The 18,075-nt window shown below is 30.1% G+C and overlaps 6 protein-coding genes and 1 long non-coding RNA gene across 9 annotated transcripts; 3 read left to right on the forward strand and 4 right to left on the reverse strand.

The window, feature by feature from the left end:
- Positions 1-25: 25 nt before the first annotated feature.
- LOC122514282 (structural maintenance of chromosomes protein 2) lies at positions 26-5,142 on the reverse strand. 2 transcript variants are annotated; one of them, XM_043631011.1, is made up of 9 exons: positions 4,863-4,942; positions 4,640-4,756; positions 4,072-4,494; positions 3,701-3,979; positions 2,835-3,605; positions 2,113-2,700; positions 1,382-2,003; positions 1,044-1,297; positions 26-932 (listed from the first exon to the last, which is right to left on the reverse strand). In XM_043631011.1, the coding sequence occupies exons 2-9, from the start codon at positions 4,667-4,669 to the stop codon at positions 507-509; spliced, it is 3,393 nt and encodes a 1,130-aa protein (XP_043486946.1). In that variant the 5' UTR covers positions 4,670-4,756; positions 4,863-4,942; the 3' UTR covers positions 26-506. The 2 variants fall into 2 exon arrangements, with proteins under 2 accessions (XP_043486946.1, XP_043486945.1); XM_043631010.1 differs by lacking the exon at positions 4,640-4,756 and having other exon boundaries at positions 4,863-5,142.
- Positions 5,143-5,495: 353 nt separating this feature from the next.
- Positions 5,496-6,648, forward strand: LOC122514286 (28S ribosomal protein S2, mitochondrial). Its single transcript, XM_043631018.1, has 3 exons — positions 5,496-5,668; positions 5,765-5,863; positions 5,940-6,648. The coding sequence occupies exons 1-3, from the start codon at positions 5,632-5,634 to the stop codon at positions 6,593-6,595; spliced, it is 792 nt and encodes a 263-aa protein (XP_043486953.1). The 5' UTR covers positions 5,496-5,631; the 3' UTR covers positions 6,596-6,648.
- Positions 6,635-9,149, reverse strand: LOC122514285 (dehydrogenase/reductase SDR family member 7). 2 transcript variants are annotated; one of them, XM_043631015.1, is made up of 8 exons: positions 8,891-9,149; positions 8,473-8,608; positions 8,198-8,350; positions 7,969-8,075; positions 7,615-7,854; positions 7,409-7,531; positions 7,169-7,335; positions 6,635-7,060 (listed from the first exon to the last, which is right to left on the reverse strand). In XM_043631015.1, exons 2-8 carry the CDS (start codon positions 8,594-8,596, stop codon positions 6,988-6,990), a joined length of 987 nt encoding a protein of 328 aa, XP_043486950.1. In that variant the 5' UTR covers positions 8,597-8,608; positions 8,891-9,149; the 3' UTR covers positions 6,635-6,987. The 2 variants fall into 2 exon arrangements, with proteins under 2 accessions (XP_043486950.1, XP_043486952.1); XM_043631017.1 differs by lacking the exon at positions 8,891-9,149 and adding an exon at positions 8,757-8,843.
- Positions 9,150-9,175: 26 nt separating this feature from the next.
- On the forward strand, positions 9,176-11,018 carry LOC122514288. Its single transcript, XM_043631020.1, has 4 exons — positions 9,176-9,556; positions 9,641-9,951; positions 10,032-10,109; positions 10,179-11,018. The coding sequence occupies exons 1-4, from the start codon at positions 9,492-9,494 to the stop codon at positions 10,469-10,471; spliced, it is 747 nt and encodes a 248-aa protein (XP_043486955.1). The 5' UTR covers positions 9,176-9,491; the 3' UTR covers positions 10,472-11,018.
- A 135-nt stretch (positions 11,019-11,153) lies between these two features.
- LOC122514284 (cyclin-dependent kinase 9) lies at positions 11,154-14,032 on the reverse strand. Its single transcript, XM_043631014.1, has 7 exons — positions 13,620-14,032; positions 13,382-13,466; positions 12,917-13,007; positions 12,373-12,539; positions 12,049-12,290; positions 11,765-11,912; positions 11,154-11,671 (listed from the first exon to the last, which is right to left on the reverse strand). The coding sequence occupies exons 1-7, from the start codon at positions 13,724-13,726 to the stop codon at positions 11,363-11,365; spliced, it is 1,149 nt and encodes a 382-aa protein (XP_043486949.1). The 5' UTR covers positions 13,727-14,032; the 3' UTR covers positions 11,154-11,362.
- An 834-nt stretch (positions 14,033-14,866) lies between these two features.
- Positions 14,867-17,243, reverse strand: LOC122514287 (phospholipid scramblase 1-like). The gene is made up of 6 exons (XM_043631019.1): positions 17,095-17,243; positions 16,613-16,762; positions 15,734-15,939; positions 15,478-15,639; positions 15,168-15,314; positions 14,867-15,093 (listed from the first exon to the last, which is right to left on the reverse strand). Exons 1-6 carry the CDS (start codon positions 17,171-17,173, stop codon positions 15,067-15,069), a joined length of 771 nt encoding a protein of 256 aa, XP_043486954.1. The 5' UTR covers positions 17,174-17,243; the 3' UTR covers positions 14,867-15,066.
- LOC122514289 lies at positions 15,054-16,627 on the forward strand. Its single transcript, XR_006303019.1, has 3 exons — positions 15,054-15,228; positions 15,922-16,023; positions 16,217-16,627. It is a non-coding gene; the product is annotated as an uncharacterized LOC122514289 (long non-coding RNA).
- Positions 17,244-18,075: the final 832 nt, after the last annotated feature.

Raw genomic sequence — 18,075 nt, forward strand, 5'->3', positions numbered from 1 at the left:
CGATATATAGATTATTTATCAATTCTACGATTAATTCTATATATTTATTCTTTTCTGCAGAATCTTTACACGCCGAACCACTCCGTTCTCATTCAGTTATTTAGCATACTTATATATTAATAAATTGTCGGATAATGCTAGATCTTTATTTTTAAATGCAAGGCCTTACGATAATATTTCCTTAATTGTCCTTGTTTGTTTCTCGATTAAACCATTTTGAATTATATTACAACGAAATAACGTTTTTTGCGATGTTAAGGATTAATTATCATTTTTGGCTAAGAATTTGATCTCTTGCTATTCAAATATACATCATACATATAAATATTATTTTTTTTGTACTTATAGACTTTGTACTTTCATTTAAAATGAATTTCTGAATTTATTTCAGATGAAAGGATGCATTAAAGAAGCGGTCAAAGCTACACATTAATATACAATAAGTGGAAAAGTAAAAAAAGGATTATATTTACATTAGGATTATATTATAATATATCTTAATATTATTACTTTGGTTTAGATTTCTCTGTTCTAATAACCGTTGACATTCCATCAACGAATCTTGTTGTAAATAATACATTGGCATTATTGAACATACCATCTTTTAATGACACAACAATAAACTGTGAATGTTTAAAATGTCTCTTCAACATTTTACCTATGTTTTCTGTATGAGAAAGATCCAAAGCTGCATCTACCTCATCTAAAATGTAAAGCGGAGCTGGCTTGAATAAAAGCATAGCTAATATTAAAGACAAAGCGACTAAGGATCTTTGACCGCCAGACAATTCTCCCAACGATTCTTTCCAAATTCCAGAAAATCCAATTTTTATTTCTAATCCCTCTGTAATTGTTTGATTTTCGGGAGGTACAAGCTTAGCATCAGTTCCTGGCAACAAACTACTGAATATTGATCCAAAGTCTCTATTTACCTAGAAAATATATGTAATATCCAAAGTAGAGAAGGTAAGAAGGAAAGCGAAGAGAAAAAAAGTAAAGAAGGCAAATAATTATTGTATATTATATATTTTATTATCACTTACTTGTTCCCAAGCTTTCTGCAACGCCTCCTTTTTCTTTCTATCTAAATATTGGATTGTTTCGAGTATTTTTTTCTTGTCATTTTCAACTATTTTCTTCTTTTTCATCATATCGTTATACTGTTCTTCTTCTTTACCCAAAAGATTAATTGCTCGCATGTTGACATTACGTTTCAACTCTTTGCACTCTGTTCGCAATTGCTTTAATTTTTTATCCACTTCTCCTGGATCGTTAACTTTGAAATCATACATGCCACCTAGAATATAATATAAATATACTCTGTCTGATATATATTATAAAGGACTATTTCTAAATTAAGCATCCTTGGAATTTGCAATACCTGCTTTTTCAAAGTATTGCTTATCCTCTTCTATCCACCGATATTGTTTCTTTAGATCTATAAGCTTGCATGTGCATTTTGAAGTAAACTCTTTAAACGAAATTATTTGATGATTTAACGTTTTTATTTCCAATTCGTCTTCACTTTTTTGTTTGGTGATATTTTCTTTTTTTGCTTTTAACTTTTGCATCTCCTCGTTCTGTTGATTTATAATTTGCTTTCGTTCTTTAACTCGATCTCTTGAGTTTTTTACCTTGGCATTAATTTCTTCGAGTTCTTGTGCAAAAGCATTTCCAATTTCATTGAGCTCAATTAATTTATCTTCGACCTTAACTAATTGTTGTTTCCCAGCTTGGATAATTTCTCTTAACTCTTTCATCTCCAACTCGAGCGTTTTAAATTTTTCTTCCCGTTTTTGCCACTCGGCACGACTCTTTTCAGCTTTCCTTTTTAAGGTCGTTAATAGATTCTCAGCTTCTTTTAATTGATTTTCGCGAATATTAACAACATCTTTCAATTGACATTCCAATTCTTTAGTCTTTATTAAGTTATCTCTTTCCAAAGTTTTAGCTGCATCTATATGTTTCATCAGATTGTCAATATTTGTCTTCAATAACTCTACCTACAAAAAGATTACAGAAAAAAGAAAGAAAAAGGATAAGTTTTTCATCTGAAAAATGATTTAAATTAGCTGCTAATCCCTAATCTAAAGAAATCTCTTATTAATGTACCTCCTCTTTAGTCTTATGATGCATCGTTTGTTGTAATCGTTGTTGTACCATATCGATTTCATATTTTATTAAATCGTATTTATCCTTTAACAAGGCATATTTTTCTCTTGCTTTTTCATTTATTATTAGATCCTCATCGATCTTTAACAAATCTTGTTGTTTTTGTTTCAATAGATCTTTCGTTACATTCAATTCTTCAATTTTAAGAAGAACAGATTCCGTTTTAGATGCTGCACCACCGGACAACGTACCGACAGGATCAAACATATCACCTTCCAGGGTCACGCATTTTTTCATGATCTTTTTGTGAAAAGCTATCTTTTCTGCAGTCTCCATATCTTTACATATAAAAATCTGACCAAATATCCAAGTCATCGCTGGTCTAATTTCTTCTGAAAAATCTATAAGCGACAAAGCCGGTTGAACCTTATCGGCGCCAACTAATTGTTCCGCTAATTCGATTATATGGCTATCCATAAGTCTTCCGTCTATTTTGTTAAGCGGAATAATCGTGATGCGTTGTTGTAACTGACCATGTTCCAACAATTTCATACCGTTACGTTCTGTATCGACTATTACATTGTAAAGCTAAATAAACATAGACAAGAAATGTTTAATTTTTATAATATCTCTCTCTCTCTCTCTCTCTCTCTCTCTCTCTCTCATTATATATAATATTATAGAAATAAGTTTTTATTTATATAATGTTTACAACAATATACCTTTCCACCTGCAGCTAAGTCTAAAGCATACGCAGCATCTTTATTTTTAATCTTCAATGACGTACAGACCAGACCCTTAACGGAATCCTCTTTAAAATGGAGATCTGGCTTTTTATAATAAAACCTAAGTCTAGGATATCGCTGTTCTAATAGATCTATTTTCTCTTGCAAAGATCTTATTTCATTTTTTAACGTATGCTTATGTGCTTGGAGCTCTTCCGAACGGTCTTTGTAATTAATCCGTCTCAATTGATCTTCCAAGTTCTTCAACTCTGTTTCCTTCTTCTCGAGAACTTTACTATCTTTTCTATATTCATCTTCCGTATTGCGCATGTCTTTTAATTTAGTATTCAATTGTGTTTTAGCATGATCCAAGCTCATTTGCGACTGCTGGAGCTCTGTTTGCGCTTGAGTTACGTACTGTTTGGCATTTATCAACTGTTGCTCCAACGTTGCATTTTCACCATTCTCGGTTTGCAATAATCCTGAACTAATCTTTTGATATCTTTCTTGGGCAGCCGTTAGCGCTACAGAATCCTTTTCGTCATTTTCTTTTAATTCTTTAAACAAACTTTCTACCTTTTCAAATTCTTTTTCTTTAACGAGCAATATTTCCTCTTCGTCGTTAATGTTCGTTTTTAATTGTTCTGCCGTCTTTTCTGCAGCTTTAATATCTTCTTTATTGCCATTAAATTTGGCCGTTATTTTAAATTGCTCTTTTTCCACGTCTTTTAATTCGTCCTCTAATTTTCCTAATTGTTCACCAAATTCCTAAATGAGAAAGAGAAAAATAAAGCAATGTCTAGATATATGTCTAGATATTACATAAAAATATAAAAATATCTACAGATTACTTATTTACTAACCGCGTTTTTTATCTTATTCATCTCGTTCAATTTCATATTAATTTCTTCTATCTCCTTGCTCCCGATACTAATTCTTTTCATTTTCTCATTTATTTGATTTTTAGTATGCTGCGCTTGCTCTTCTGCCTCATCATTGCTTCTTATTGTTTGAACGTACTCCCAAGCAATATTTAATCTGTTATAATGGTCTAATTCTCGTTGGACTCTTTGAAATTCCATGTAATGAAACCTTTCCTCTTTAAGTTTTTTCAACTTTGGTGCTATTTCTTGTTCCAGAACCTACGATAAAATAATACATTGCAAATCAATACATTTGAAAATAAAACACGAGGATAGATTTACTTTTAGAAGGACTTTTATATATTACATACATTATTTATTTCTTTCAATTTATTTTCTTTTTTTTCAATAGTTTTAAGAGATATTTGTTTTTTCGTTTCATACATGCGTGTTCCTGACGCCTCCTCAATCATAGATAAAATTTCTAATGGTTTCATATTCAACACCTTGGTAATTCTGCCTTGCATTATTAGGAAGTGAGGATTATTTACATTTAATTGTACAGAACAAAACAAATCTTGAACTCTTTTATTAGGCACGTTAGATCCATTAATCATATATTTATTTTTCCCACCGATAATTATTTGTCTTGTTATGACAAGTTCTTTGTGATGCTCGTATCCGATAGGCGATGACTCAAGATCATGGTTATCGAATATTACTGTAACAGTTGCTTTCTGTATACCCGCTTGACCAGACTTGTATACTAAATCTTGTAAAGATGTAGCGCGTACCTGTAGAATTATAATATTATAATATAGAAAATATAACATAATTAAGATTTAAAATATTAGGATTTATTTTGTCCTTTTGTCACAATACGATAAAATGGCATTTGATAGAAAATAAGAGACGCTAAATAAAGGACATAAATTTTACTTTTCTCCGATGAGAAAACAAACCAGACATTTTTGCAGCTTTTGCGCTCTTCAAATTTCATGTCGTAAGAACCCAGCGCAATTGAACAATACCAACAACTGAGAGCGTATTCGTAATCTTTTATGTATATATATATATATATATTTGAAAAATATGAAAATGAAAAAAGATGATATGGTAATCCTAACATAATTGATAATAATTAATAATAATCCGTCCTTACCTGACTGAGATTTGTAATACCCAAAACAAAACATATAGCATCTAAAATATTTGATTTACCGCTTCCATTAAATCCTGTGACAGCGTTGAATTCCTTATCAAAGTCGTTTATCTCTATTCTCTTACCGTAAGATTTAAAACCTTCTAATACCATAGATTTAATATACATTTTGAGATATTTATTATTGATATTTATTATTTAACCGTTTTGATATTTTTTATTTTAACCGTTAAGATTCGAACCGTTAACTTATATACGAATCATAAATCTTCTATTATCTAGATAGAAACTGATTTTCTTTTGTTGCAATATGAACGCCATATTGAAAAAAATGGCGCTTATATATTCGGCGCTAAATTTAAATGTTTAAATCGTGGATTGTTATATAATTACATTACTTTATATATGTTTCCGTTATTCTATAGAATATATTTATTTTATCAATTATTTTTTGTATGATATTTATATATATATATATATATATATATATATAAATGTATACATTTTATAATACAAATTTTGCTTTAAAAATCAAAATTGATCTTTTAAAAACGATACGATTGTTGCGCGACTAAAGCGCTACAAGTAAACACGACAATAGCGCACCTTACGAATAAGAAAGTGTATTAATATTTTCCTCTTTTGACCCTTTTTTGACACTCTTTGAAAGATGTGAATTCGAATGATTAGAAATGAATAGTGAACAATAATTATAAATTAAGAAGGACAGCAAATATTTCAATAAACATTTGAAACGTCTTTACACATAATGGCTAGAATTACAATACAAAAATATTTACAAAAATGTAAATCTATTTGGTATACATATATGAGTCTAGTTTTTTCAAGTGATTAATAATCATTTAAATAATTTTTTTTTCTATTATATTTTTATCATATAGTTTTACGAGAACGAAATTCTCTACGAGCATTTGGATCAAATGTTTATCGACAAAAAATGTCAACGCAAGCTTCCATTATTAAGCAAGAAGAAACAAATGGTATGTTTATCTATTTCTTATCCATATTACGCGCATCATTTATTATTTATTCGTTAAAATGAATTCTAATTTGTAGATAAAACAGAATTCACCATTAATCCTATGAAACATCCAGACTTTTTTCAAGTACACAAATTTTTTACTGTCAAAGATTTATTTGACGCAATGGTACACTATGGTCACAAGGAAAGTACTTTACATAAAAATATGCGTCCTTTTATATTTGGATCTAGATTAGGGCACTTGATAATAGACTTGAACCAAACGGCTGAACTCTTACGACAAGCATTGAATTTCGCTGCTCATATTGCATTTCAAGGTGGATTAATTTTATTTATTTCAAAAAATCCTGCAAGTACTTATGTTGTAGAAAAAACAGCTAAGGAGTGTCAAGAATATGCGCATACCAGAATTTGGAGAGATGGGACATTTACTAATTCTGTTAGAATGTTTAAATTGGAAACTAGATTGCCCGATCTCTGTATATTTGTTCACACTCTTGACAATGTAGTCACACCGCATCCTGCAATCATTCAAGCAGCAAAAATGTGTATACCTACAATTGGTATAGTTGATACAAATTGTAATCCTAACCTTATAACGTACCCAATTCCTGGTAATGATGACACACCCTGTGCCATTGAACTTTATTGTAAACTTTTCTCCGAGGCAATATTACGTGGCAAAAATGCTAGGAAAACTATCTTAAAGAAGTCAGAATCTATCGAATAGCAATTGTTAATATTTGATGTGTCGAAATGTAAAATACAATTCTCTCTTCGATATATCTCATTTATTGTGTTATTACTACCAGCCACGTTATACGAATTAAATAAGGAATTGATGAAAAAGAAACAGACTTCTTAAAATGAACTCTCTCAATTATAATATTTTACTTTTATAAGAGATATATGTTTATTAAAATAAACAATAGTATGTATATTTCGTGTTTATATATATATATATATATATGCCATATACAGTCGTAGCTGCAGCTTTTCTCCGCAATAACGTGTTTCTTTTATATTGCAGAGATATGTAATCGTTAATTTCGAATTGTGTCAGAAAAAGATCGCGTTGTTGATACATCAATAAATAGAGATGTATATAAAATGAAATTTTCGTTAAATTTTATCTGCATTATTAGCATCCCGTAGCTTCGTTAAAATTCGTTTGCCCACTAACTTGAGAATAATCCTAAAAATATACGAGTATAAATGAATTCCTTGAATAAAAAATTACTGAAAAAAGTATTTATCAAATAAAACATTGAAAATAACAATTGAAATATATTCTGTTACATACCATGAGCCCACATTTGGATAATATTTTAATAAATACGATAAGAATAATACAGATGAATGTGAAATCCATGCTTCGGAAACTTCATTTGCAATCGCTATTGCTGATAATGTAGCACAACGATTGGCACTAATTTTATTATCAGCCTTATCCGTTTGTACTCCAAATTTCTTGAAAATGACATAATATTATATAGTTATTGCTTGGGAAAAATTATGATTTTGTAAGAAATAACAAGATCACCTGTCCTGATTTTTCCGTAAAAGCTTCCTCCAAAAAGTTTGTTTGAATTGGCCCAGGACATATCATAGTTACGGAAGGAAAATTCTGTCCTATTTTTTCTACGTAATAGGAATTAAAGTAACCCTAAAAGAAATAAAATAAAATGTACAATAAACAAATAATACGTTAATAGAAAATAAATATTTGTTCTGAAAAATAATACTAACATGCAAAGCGTGCTTGCTACCGGTATAACTTGCCGAGTAAGGAGCTGGAAAAATTCCAGATATACTAGATACAACTGCAATCTGGCCTAGATTATTTTGTAAGAAATATTTCACGGCTATTCGAGTTAATGATAAATGAGAAAATACATTCAACTCGAAGACTTCTCTATCTACATTGATATCAATGTTTTCCCAATGCGCCCTCTGACTTCGTCCAGCATTATTTACCAGTATGTCAAGCTGAACATAATATGTGATTACAATTTTTTTTTTTTTTTAGATTGCATATTATATCGATTTTTAGGAATAAATAGTATACTTAAAGGAGTAAGATATAATGAAAACCTTGTATACCTTGCCGAATTTTTCAATAACTGTATCAAATGCTTTCTGATGCGAGTTAATATCACAAATATCTAATGCAAGAACTAGCACATCATCATCTTTCAAGTGAGCATTTCCTGCAAGAAAAGTGTTTGAGGATACAGAATATATTTATTTTTCACGAATCAATAGACGATCAATAGACTTGACAATTATACTATCCATAATGTATAAAAGCAGATAGAGACATTATTTGTACCTTCCAAACAAGCTTTCTTAACATTTTGCAACAGCGACTCTCTCCTAGCAGACAATATTAATTTACATCCAGCTTTTGCTAATACGTATGCCAAGTGTTCTCCGATTCCACTGGAAGAACCGGTTATCCAAACAACTTTACCCTTTAACGAACCTATGAAATGAATAATAATTAGGAATTAAATTAGCATTAATATTTAACGATACATAATGAAAGCTACAATGTTAGCTAATGGGAATTATTTATAGTCCCATTATATTCTTATTTAAACTTACTTATAGGTTTTCCAAATTTTTCTAAAAATGCAAGTTGCATATCACAATCCGAAAACCAGGGATAAATCAAATGTAGGAGAACAATAAAGATACTAATGAGCCCAATAAATGCCAAGAAATCCATTTTTTGAAGTAACTAAAAGTACAAAATTAAATAAGTAATAATTTATTATTTATCATTAAAAATATAAACGAGCATAAATAACAGTAGAACCGGTAAAAAATTTGCTCATGTTATTTTTTAACTTAAGATCACATAGGTAAGTAAACATATGGTATTTTACTTTTTAATTTTTTTCATGCATTGCTAAGTCGTGATAACTGTTGCTAATTGATATTATTACTATAAGTAACTATATATACGTAATAATACATTACGCGCAAAACGATTCACATTAAACTATTAATCGGTACTTACATCCTTAATTAATCCTTTTTACGATGCTATTATTTCTTGCAGCTTATTATTTCTGACTGAATAACACGCTTATTATGATAAAATGAAACTTATTAAAAATGCCTATGTAAGAACTTTGCATCCAAAACTCCTTATCTCAAGTATTTAATTACCATTCTACCTGCCTTTTAAAAACTTACTATAAAAAAACGATAAATTTTTGGGCGATGATGGAGGGGCAAGGGGAGTGAAAGAGAAAGAGAAAGAGAAAGAGAAAGAGAAAGAGAAAGAGACCTCGCATGAAATATTTAGGAACGAAGCAACTTTCTTTCTCTCTTACTTTATTGTTTTCTGTATATTTAAATTAAAAAAAAAAAAAAAACGAAATTAGGTCAATGTAAAAATCTATGGAAAAACTATCTATTTTAATCACAATACTGTCTTAAAATAAAGATATATATTCTTCTTCTATTGTCAATTTCTATATCAGAAAGTAGAGTATTTGGAGGTTAAAAAGCAATAAGAAAATTGATTTATTTTTTATATATGTATATATTCTTCTAAATTGAAGTATATTTTTATATCTTATTATTAAAATAGAGTATCAATCTTTTTTATCAAAATGGGTAAATCGTGCTATCTGTGTGATAGAAAAGCATCAAAAACAGATAATATTTCATTACATAGGTAAGTCGATAAGAAATATTAATAAATGAGGAGATATTCATAAATTTCTTATAGCAAATGACAGTAATGTATAGTTGATTTAAGATTCCCAAAGGATTTGACACTACGTCAAAAGTGGTTAAATGTTTGCGGGTTAAGCTTGGACGACAATGTATCCTATACTTATATCTGTTCTATTCACTTTGCGGAAACGGATATCTATAAGAGTAATACTTTAGGAAGATCTAGATCTTCAATTAAATCTGGAGTGGTCCCTTCAATGTTTATAACAAATCCTCTTGTTATACAAGAAAAAGTTGATGATTTGTCATCAAAAGCGCTCAGAAATGTAATTATAAATGACAATTTTGTAAAATGTAAACATATTTTGTCAAATATTGAAAATAATGTTGAAGGTAAATATGAAAATAATTATTATTTAGAATGTTTCTGTTAAACATAGTAATGATAATTTTCTTTTATTCATTTATTTTAGTACCCGATAAAAATTGTAACTCCTCTTTGACAACATACGAGTCCTTTGCTTCCAAATGCAGTGATGCTAATGATATAGGTAAATAGTAGAATAATAATTATAGTTTTTTTTTTTTTTCTTTACTAATCATTACCTTGATTATTACAGCTCCAAACGATGATGATCCTGGCTACAGTATTTCCAAAAAACAACGGAGATTCTTTGAACCACGTTATATTTCAGATATTACAGAGGCAGATTTTGCAACTCCAGCAAGGGCTAGTAAAGCCATCAAATTAATAAAAGCAACCGATCGGCAAAACTCAAAGCAAATTGAAAGTTTACAAATTCAAACAAGGATACTTAAAAACCGTATTAGATCTTTAGAAAATTTGCTGTCTCAATTAAAAGACAAAATAATGACGTTTAAAGAAAGCGGAGATAATTTGGAGATAATTTAGCGATAAAGTATACATCATAAACGTCTATTATTAACAAATTGTCTCTGAGATTAATCGCTTTCTTATTTGTAACTGAACATTATGAAAGATACAAACAATATGTATCGAATGAATGTTTTATGGAATTGAGAGGATCATATTATGCTTTTGTCTATTTGACTTTTGGGAAACCTATATATATATACAAAAAATACATACAGAAAAAGAAAACTGGATTAATCATAGCATAGTATATACAAAGGATAATTTATGTGTAAACATATGCACTTGTGCATATAAATACAGCACGCACGTAACCTCGGTGCAATAATTAAATAATTCAAACATCAAAATTGATTTAATAAACACCATGGTGGCATCATAGAGATGTACGTTTGATTCTACAAAAATAGGAAATTTTTTGCAACTGTTACTTTTTTATACTTTAATTAAAAATTGATTGGATTAAAATTAACAATTTAAGGAATGACTGTATACTCTGACTGTATAGTCATAAAACATAAAGACGACAATAAAAGAACAACTATGATTGTTGTAACTGAAGAAATTTTTGTTTTCTTTTCCTTATGAAAAAATACAAGTTTTTTTATTTTACATATTAAGTTTGAAATAGTTATCTTTTAATTAATCTCACTTTAAATAAGTCATAAATGCATATTTTATCAACAAAAATAAGATATCCTTTTTCATTTCATAAGCCAATTAAAATATATATTCAAAAAAGGACGTGGACAAAAACATTCCCCCCCCTGAAATTCTGATTTATTTAACTTCATCTATATCTTCTACCCTTATATAAATTATTCTGTAATATATTTTGATAGAAAAGAACTAGAAAATAAAAATGCTGTAGGATGTTTTATTATGCATGCTCCTCTTCTGCTGATTTACTTAAAATACTCTATCTTGATATCCGCTATCAGCCATACTTGAACTAGGTTTTGCTGGACCACCCGGTACTTGATGATGAGGATGTCGCATATGGCCAGGTCTCCTTGGCGGTGCTAAATATTCAAACATGCTTTGCGTATGTTGCGCCAACATTTTACTTAGATCGCAAGGCATTGGATCCGTCCAAAAGAAGTCATGATTTAACGCAGAATCCGAATCAAATCTTTTACTAGGATCAAGGATAAGAAGTTTGTCCAACAAATCGCAAGCGTAGGGATCTTTCAAATATGGCTTCAGTCTATCTTTAACCTAAGAATAAATAAAAATATTAATTCAATATAACCTTCGAATTAAACATATTACATTACTTTCTTTTTTTTCTTTTTTAATCGTCACGCATACTTTTCTTTTTTGACCCTTGGGCAGATCCATTTTGTTAAATAATTCTAAACGTTCTACACCTGGCCAAACCTCTGTCGTTATAGAACCACACAATTGTGAAATTAATATCAATTGCTGTTGCTCCGTATTTCCTTGCATTATAGGCGATCTAAAAATGAATTAGCGATAAAAAGAGTCGAGTTAAAAAGATTTTATAATTATTACTAGTCATTCTTTCTCATTTCTTACTTTTAATATTTATTAATTTAAGAAATTCTCTACATTTCATTAATTAAAATGCATACCTTGTCCACATTTCAGCCATTATACATCCAGCACCCCATAAATCTACCGGTGGACCATAATTTCTATCTCCCAACAGTAATTCCGGAGGCCTATACCAAAGAGTAACGACTCTATTTGTGTAACGATTTGGTTGACCATTCTTATTAGCACTAAATGCTCTTGCTAAACCAAAATCAGCTAACTTCAATATGCCATTCTTTGTTATTAAAACATTAGCAGCCTTCATATCTCTATGTAAAATCTGGAGGGAGAAGACGAACCATGAATTTCTCATAATTCTATTTATCCGTGATATATCATTAATAAAATAAACCTTAACTTACCTTATTACTGTGAATATAATAAAGGCCATTTAACAATTGTTGCATAACCTTCTTAATTTCTCCTAAACTGAATTTAACATTTACATTGGACAATAAACCGGCTAAATCGTGCTCGCAAAAGTCGAATACAAGGTAAAAAGTGGAGCGATATCGGTTGTACTGTGTTGCTGTAAAAAACAAGTAAAAAATATATATTAATTAACTATAAAGTTTGTATACTCGTGCTATGTATGGGATTTATATGGTGGGATCGTTATTAATTATAAATTTCTTCTCTACTCATATTAAGCGATAATTGTACTTGTACTTTCTTGTTATAAATCAATTGTTCTTTTTTTTTTTTTTTTTATATCGAAAAGAAAAAATGCATCATTCTGTTTAAAAAATCAGAGTCGAGCCTCAAACAGTTTTAACATCAACGTTTAAGAAGGAATTCAATGATAATATTTTCTGCCCTCTTGAAATTTTTCAATAGGCTTTCAAATTGGAAACAATCCGATTTTATATCTCGCTTCATTTTGAATATAAAACAAAAATTTCTTACCCCTTGTTCTACAAATTTCTATAAGACTCACTACATTTTCGTGCTTTAATAATTGTAATATTCTTATTTCTCTTAGCGCAGTTATAGGAAACTGAAAAGAAAAAAAGAAAGAAAAGATAGAATATCAATTATATACAATTACATATAGATCATAAAATTTGGAAAATATAAAAGTACTTGTCACAGATAATCTTTCATATGATACCGTTAATATGATTCATAAAAAACGAGAAAAAATTGGAGTTTACAAAGTAGCAATGTTTACGCTTTCTAATGATTAAGTAAAAAGTAAAAAGTATAACGACTGAAAATTATTAATATGAATCTGTATCGATATTAGAAATAATTATAGATGGTAATAAAAAACCGCGAATGCTAATAAAAATTATAGCACTTTTACCGATATTAATTTTTATTTAAACATGACGAATTCGGAATCTTACATTTGTTTACATACATACATACCCCTTCTTTTTCGTTGTCCATTAGAACTTTTTTCATAGCTACAAACTTTTTACTGGTTTTTTTATCCCTTGCTTTGAATACCTCCCTTTAATCGGACAAACAAAATTTGTATTTTTTTTACACATATAGGGCACACAAATATATATAAATGCATAAAATATTAAACTTTGTCAAGAAATATGCATAGGTAATACATAGGTAATCTAAACATTGAAATAAGAAAGTGAAGGAACTTTACCCGAACGTGCCCTGGCCAATTTTCGCGACTTTTTCATATTTCGATGATTCGTCGCAATGAGGAAAATCAAATTCCTCGATGTATTTTTCTTTTTCTTTTGTATTCATATTTTGTTGTCGATTAAACAAGAAAAATCTAGCGATCCGCACCGACCACTATAATGCGTTTTAGGATGAGCAGTCTCGACAAAAGTCTTTGTTAAATAAAAAGAAACCTCTCGAATGTTCCCAAACTCTTAATAACCGAGATACCTATTTTCAGCAGTTATAAACATATTTTTGACATTGTTTCTTGTCCCGAACCATCGTTTTCTTCAGTTTTTCATTCTTGACGGTAGATGAAGCCAGGGGTAAGATTGAAAACATAACCTTTCAACCTCCGGCAATCAGTGTGGCGCCATCAAGCGGAAACAAATCTAGTTAGAACTGCGCAATCGTCCTTTCGCGCATCCTAGCTTTCGATATTCGATATTCGATCATTCATTCTTCCATGTCCTACGTGTCCTACGCGTCCTACGCGTCCTACTCGTCCTACTCGTCTATGCATTCATCGCTCAATTCATCTCTCAATTTGCTTTTATACACGCGCATTTCTCTATTATCTAATTTTGCAAGCTCGCTTTTATATCCGCCACACATGCATATATAGATAAAGCATATATAGATTCACAAGGGGAGAACTACTGTAAATTGAAATAATTAATTTCTATTAAAGAAGAAACAAAATTGTAGCGTACGTTGAGTAACCCTTTCGTTACTAGCGGCATCCATGGGCGGGATATCCATATAGGGGTCGTAATATTGTTGGCAAAACGTATGTACGAGCTAATATATGAATGAATGTACTATTATTTAAATGATCGATTTAAATGATACCTACTACATGAACGCCGTATAAGTTCATAAGTTGAAATTAATTATAATTAATCGAAATTATGAAAATGATTTAAAAACTCTTCGAGATCTATGCGAAAAGAGATATCGAATGAAGATTTAAAAATAATTTGTAATTTTGATTTGACAAAGTAATCCATGCTTTTTAACACTAGATTTACGAGACGCCACGGCATTTTGACGCATTTCGAATTGCATATGTGCAATTTTTCGTGTACATTGCAACCAATGCTTCTTTCTATTCATAAAAATAATGGTATTTATTTAAAAACTCTAAAACCTTGAATTATCCTACCGCTTAATATGTCTTTCCGAATAGTACTTTGATTAAACTATAAATAAAAACGAGGTATATTTAAATATTCCCATTTAAATGTTTCTTTATAAGATATGAACAAATCTAATATATGTTTCATAGAGTAACTCAAACGAGCTTTTTATTTCTAGTCATATAATTCGATCACCCCTGATTTCACTTTAGTTCACTAGGATATCCACATTGAATGGATAGGTCCTTTAAATGAATGAACTTTTTACGCTCCTTTTTACGCTCCCTAAATATGTTGAAAATATAAGTGTTCCTGAAATGATAAATATCGATGAAATATAATGAATCGCAAGTCCATAAGAGTCCTTACGTAGATTTAGAAGATACCATTAGAAAAGATGCACCGAGTAATAGACTTTTTAATCTTATGTCAAGATCTAACGGGAAAGTAAGTAAAAAAGTGTAATCATGAATCGTGTTATTCCACTGGTGCATTAAAGACGCTATTTGGTGTGAACCGTCGACCGTGATAATCTGTAAAAAAAAAGAAAAGAAAAGAAAAGAAGAAAAAATGTTACGCTTCGACAAAATTGATCATTTTTCTTGATTTCCATGACTGTTTCCAATACAGAAATGGTAGACACTTTGCGTTAGGATAACATTGACCGAATTGACTAAATAGATCAATATTTCTTACCTGAAATTGCGATTCCTTGTACATGCAACAACTGCTTACATTAGGACCATATATATAGCACAAAGGTTTTCGCGATGCATCGTAAACGGTAAAACTCGGTCCCAATATAGAAAAATTTTGTTCTACGCTTCCAATTAAAACCGTACTCTCTATTGTCATTTTCTGTAGTAATAAAGAAAAAGTTATTCAGAGAAAAAGCAAATAATCAAATAATCAAATAAAAAAATTCATTCGCGAATGAATGAACATAACATACATGCACTGGTCCAGGCATATATTTCCATACAGGATTTTTCTTAATAACAAACGCCGTCTCTCCAGCTTGGTCTAAAAGAATCAATGTGAAATTTGCAATTCTATTTATATCTTTGTTGTCTGCTCGAGACTCCATTGCTAAAAAAATCGTTTCAGCTTTTGGTATTTTCACTCTATATTGCTTTTTAGTTCCAGATAATCCAAATACTAGAAAGCATTCAAAGTCGAAGGAAATTAATTTGCGGGTAAAAACGAAGATGCAAGATATACGATACGATACGACGCATACAGGTTGGTCCAAATGAACTAGCAATAACTTTTAACTTTAAACTAACTTTTTCATGAATGTATTTATTACTTTTCCTTTGAAATTTTGTTCCTTTATTAATGAAATTTATTTATTAAATTATTTATTAAATAAAAAACTATATTTTTAATTACCTTTTAATATTACCTTCTCATAATTATTCTAAACTCTCAATAGGAATCGTTCCAAGAAAATGTTCATCGGACCCCTTTCGGTTTGATCTTCAAAATCCCGCGATTGCAATGCTTTATCGGAAATTTCTTTTTGGCATTAAATAACTTTGAAAAAGTGTCTTCTTAAGTTATTGCCAGATTCTTATAGATTTTCCAACCCTTATACGTATACGATAGATTAGATCTTTCAAAGAATAATAAGGTCTTTATATTTTTCTTTTTTCCTCGAAGTTATAATCATTTAATCAATAGTAATTTCGAATTACAATCACAAATTGTATGCGTGTATATGCGTGTATATGCGTGCACGTGTATATGGCACGATGATAAGAAAAACTCGTTGAAAGATCTTCGTATCTTATATCGCGTGTACAAAAGTAAAAATAAAAACGAAATTTACAGCCGTTCAAATTGATTATCCTTTGAATTTCTAATTGTTCAACTCCGGCTAAGAAATGCGTTCCTGAGAGTGCAGTTAATTGAGATCTCGGTGTTGAGACCCAATCTGTAGTAGATATCGGTATTGGTCTTCTGCTCGAGTTATTTTCACCTAGCAAGTATAACATTTGAGAAAATATTTCTTATTCTTCTATTAAAATATGTTGCAAAGCTTTTAAATCGAAAAGTTTCTTCGATCGGGTGTTATTATCTATCAATCGGGTGTTACCTTAAATAAAATAAATGCTTGCCTCGATGTAGGGAAAAATGTCACATGCAAATTGATGCTACATGAAATGAAATCAAATAAAATTCAAACAAACCGATGCGGTAGGTTTCACGAACGCAAGGTAGACGGCATCGCAACGTGTTTAAGGAATCGAATAAACAAGAACAATGCAATATGTACCCATTTACACGCGTATTATATCCATATAAACGTACCTCGCGGTTGCGCCGTAATTACAATCGGGCCTTCATAAACCGCTGGTATACTAGACCTTTCTTTCTCCTCTAATTCCATATTTTTATTCGTTAGACGAATTAAGTTCTCAATGCAACCAAGTCAAGTCTATGCATACAAATTTGATCAATAATTTTCATCCACGATTATATATTACATCGAATGTATTACAAATGTATTACGAATGTATTATATATATATATATATATACGTAATTATTTATGCGCGTACTTGACGTCTAACGTTTAACATTCTTTCCTTTTTGCGTCGTTACATTTTACGCTTCCACCTGTACTTTTATTTTTTCCTTCTTCATAGATGAAACAAACAAATTAATTATAATTTGAACACTATCATATTACACTGTAATATACGAATATCATCGAATACACGTCGAAACGATCGTTAATACTGCCGTTGAAAATGTTTTTTCTCCGTCCTCGGTTATCCGTTATCCTTTTATCTTTGATAAAACAACGACTCACATCGTGGCAACGGATAAGCGCTATCTTTTATCTACGTTACGATTTAAAATCAAATTAAACGATAGGAAGTTCTAAGGAAAGATTAATTTATTAGGCGATAGAAAAAGACTAATGGCAAAACTAAATGGCAAAATTATATTTTATATATAATGTTAAAATGATATATTAAATATATAATGTTGAAAATGACAAAAGGATTTTATTTGACTATGTATCATGCTTCTTTCTCTCTTATGGGAGTTACATCTCATCGGCAGTTTAGAAATTAGTTGTAGTATACGTGAAATTTCATTTAGGTGAATATATATTTGTTATGTATGCTTAATACGTGTACACAAGTACCTACCCAAAATGTGGCCTTCATTTTAAAAATGAACCTGAAATATGTATGCGATATCTATGGAATTTGAAGCACGTGCGCGCGATGTCGTATTCGTTTAAATAGAGGTAAGGTGTTATTCGATAAAATGTAAAGGG

The sequence above is a fragment of the Polistes fuscatus genome, unplaced genomic scaffold (genome assembly GCF_010416935.1).
Source record: "Polistes fuscatus isolate 324 unplaced genomic scaffold, CU_Pfus_HIC Scaffold14, whole genome shotgun sequence".
NCBI classification, from domain to species: Eukaryota; Metazoa; Arthropoda; class Insecta; order Hymenoptera; family Vespidae; genus Polistes; species Polistes fuscatus.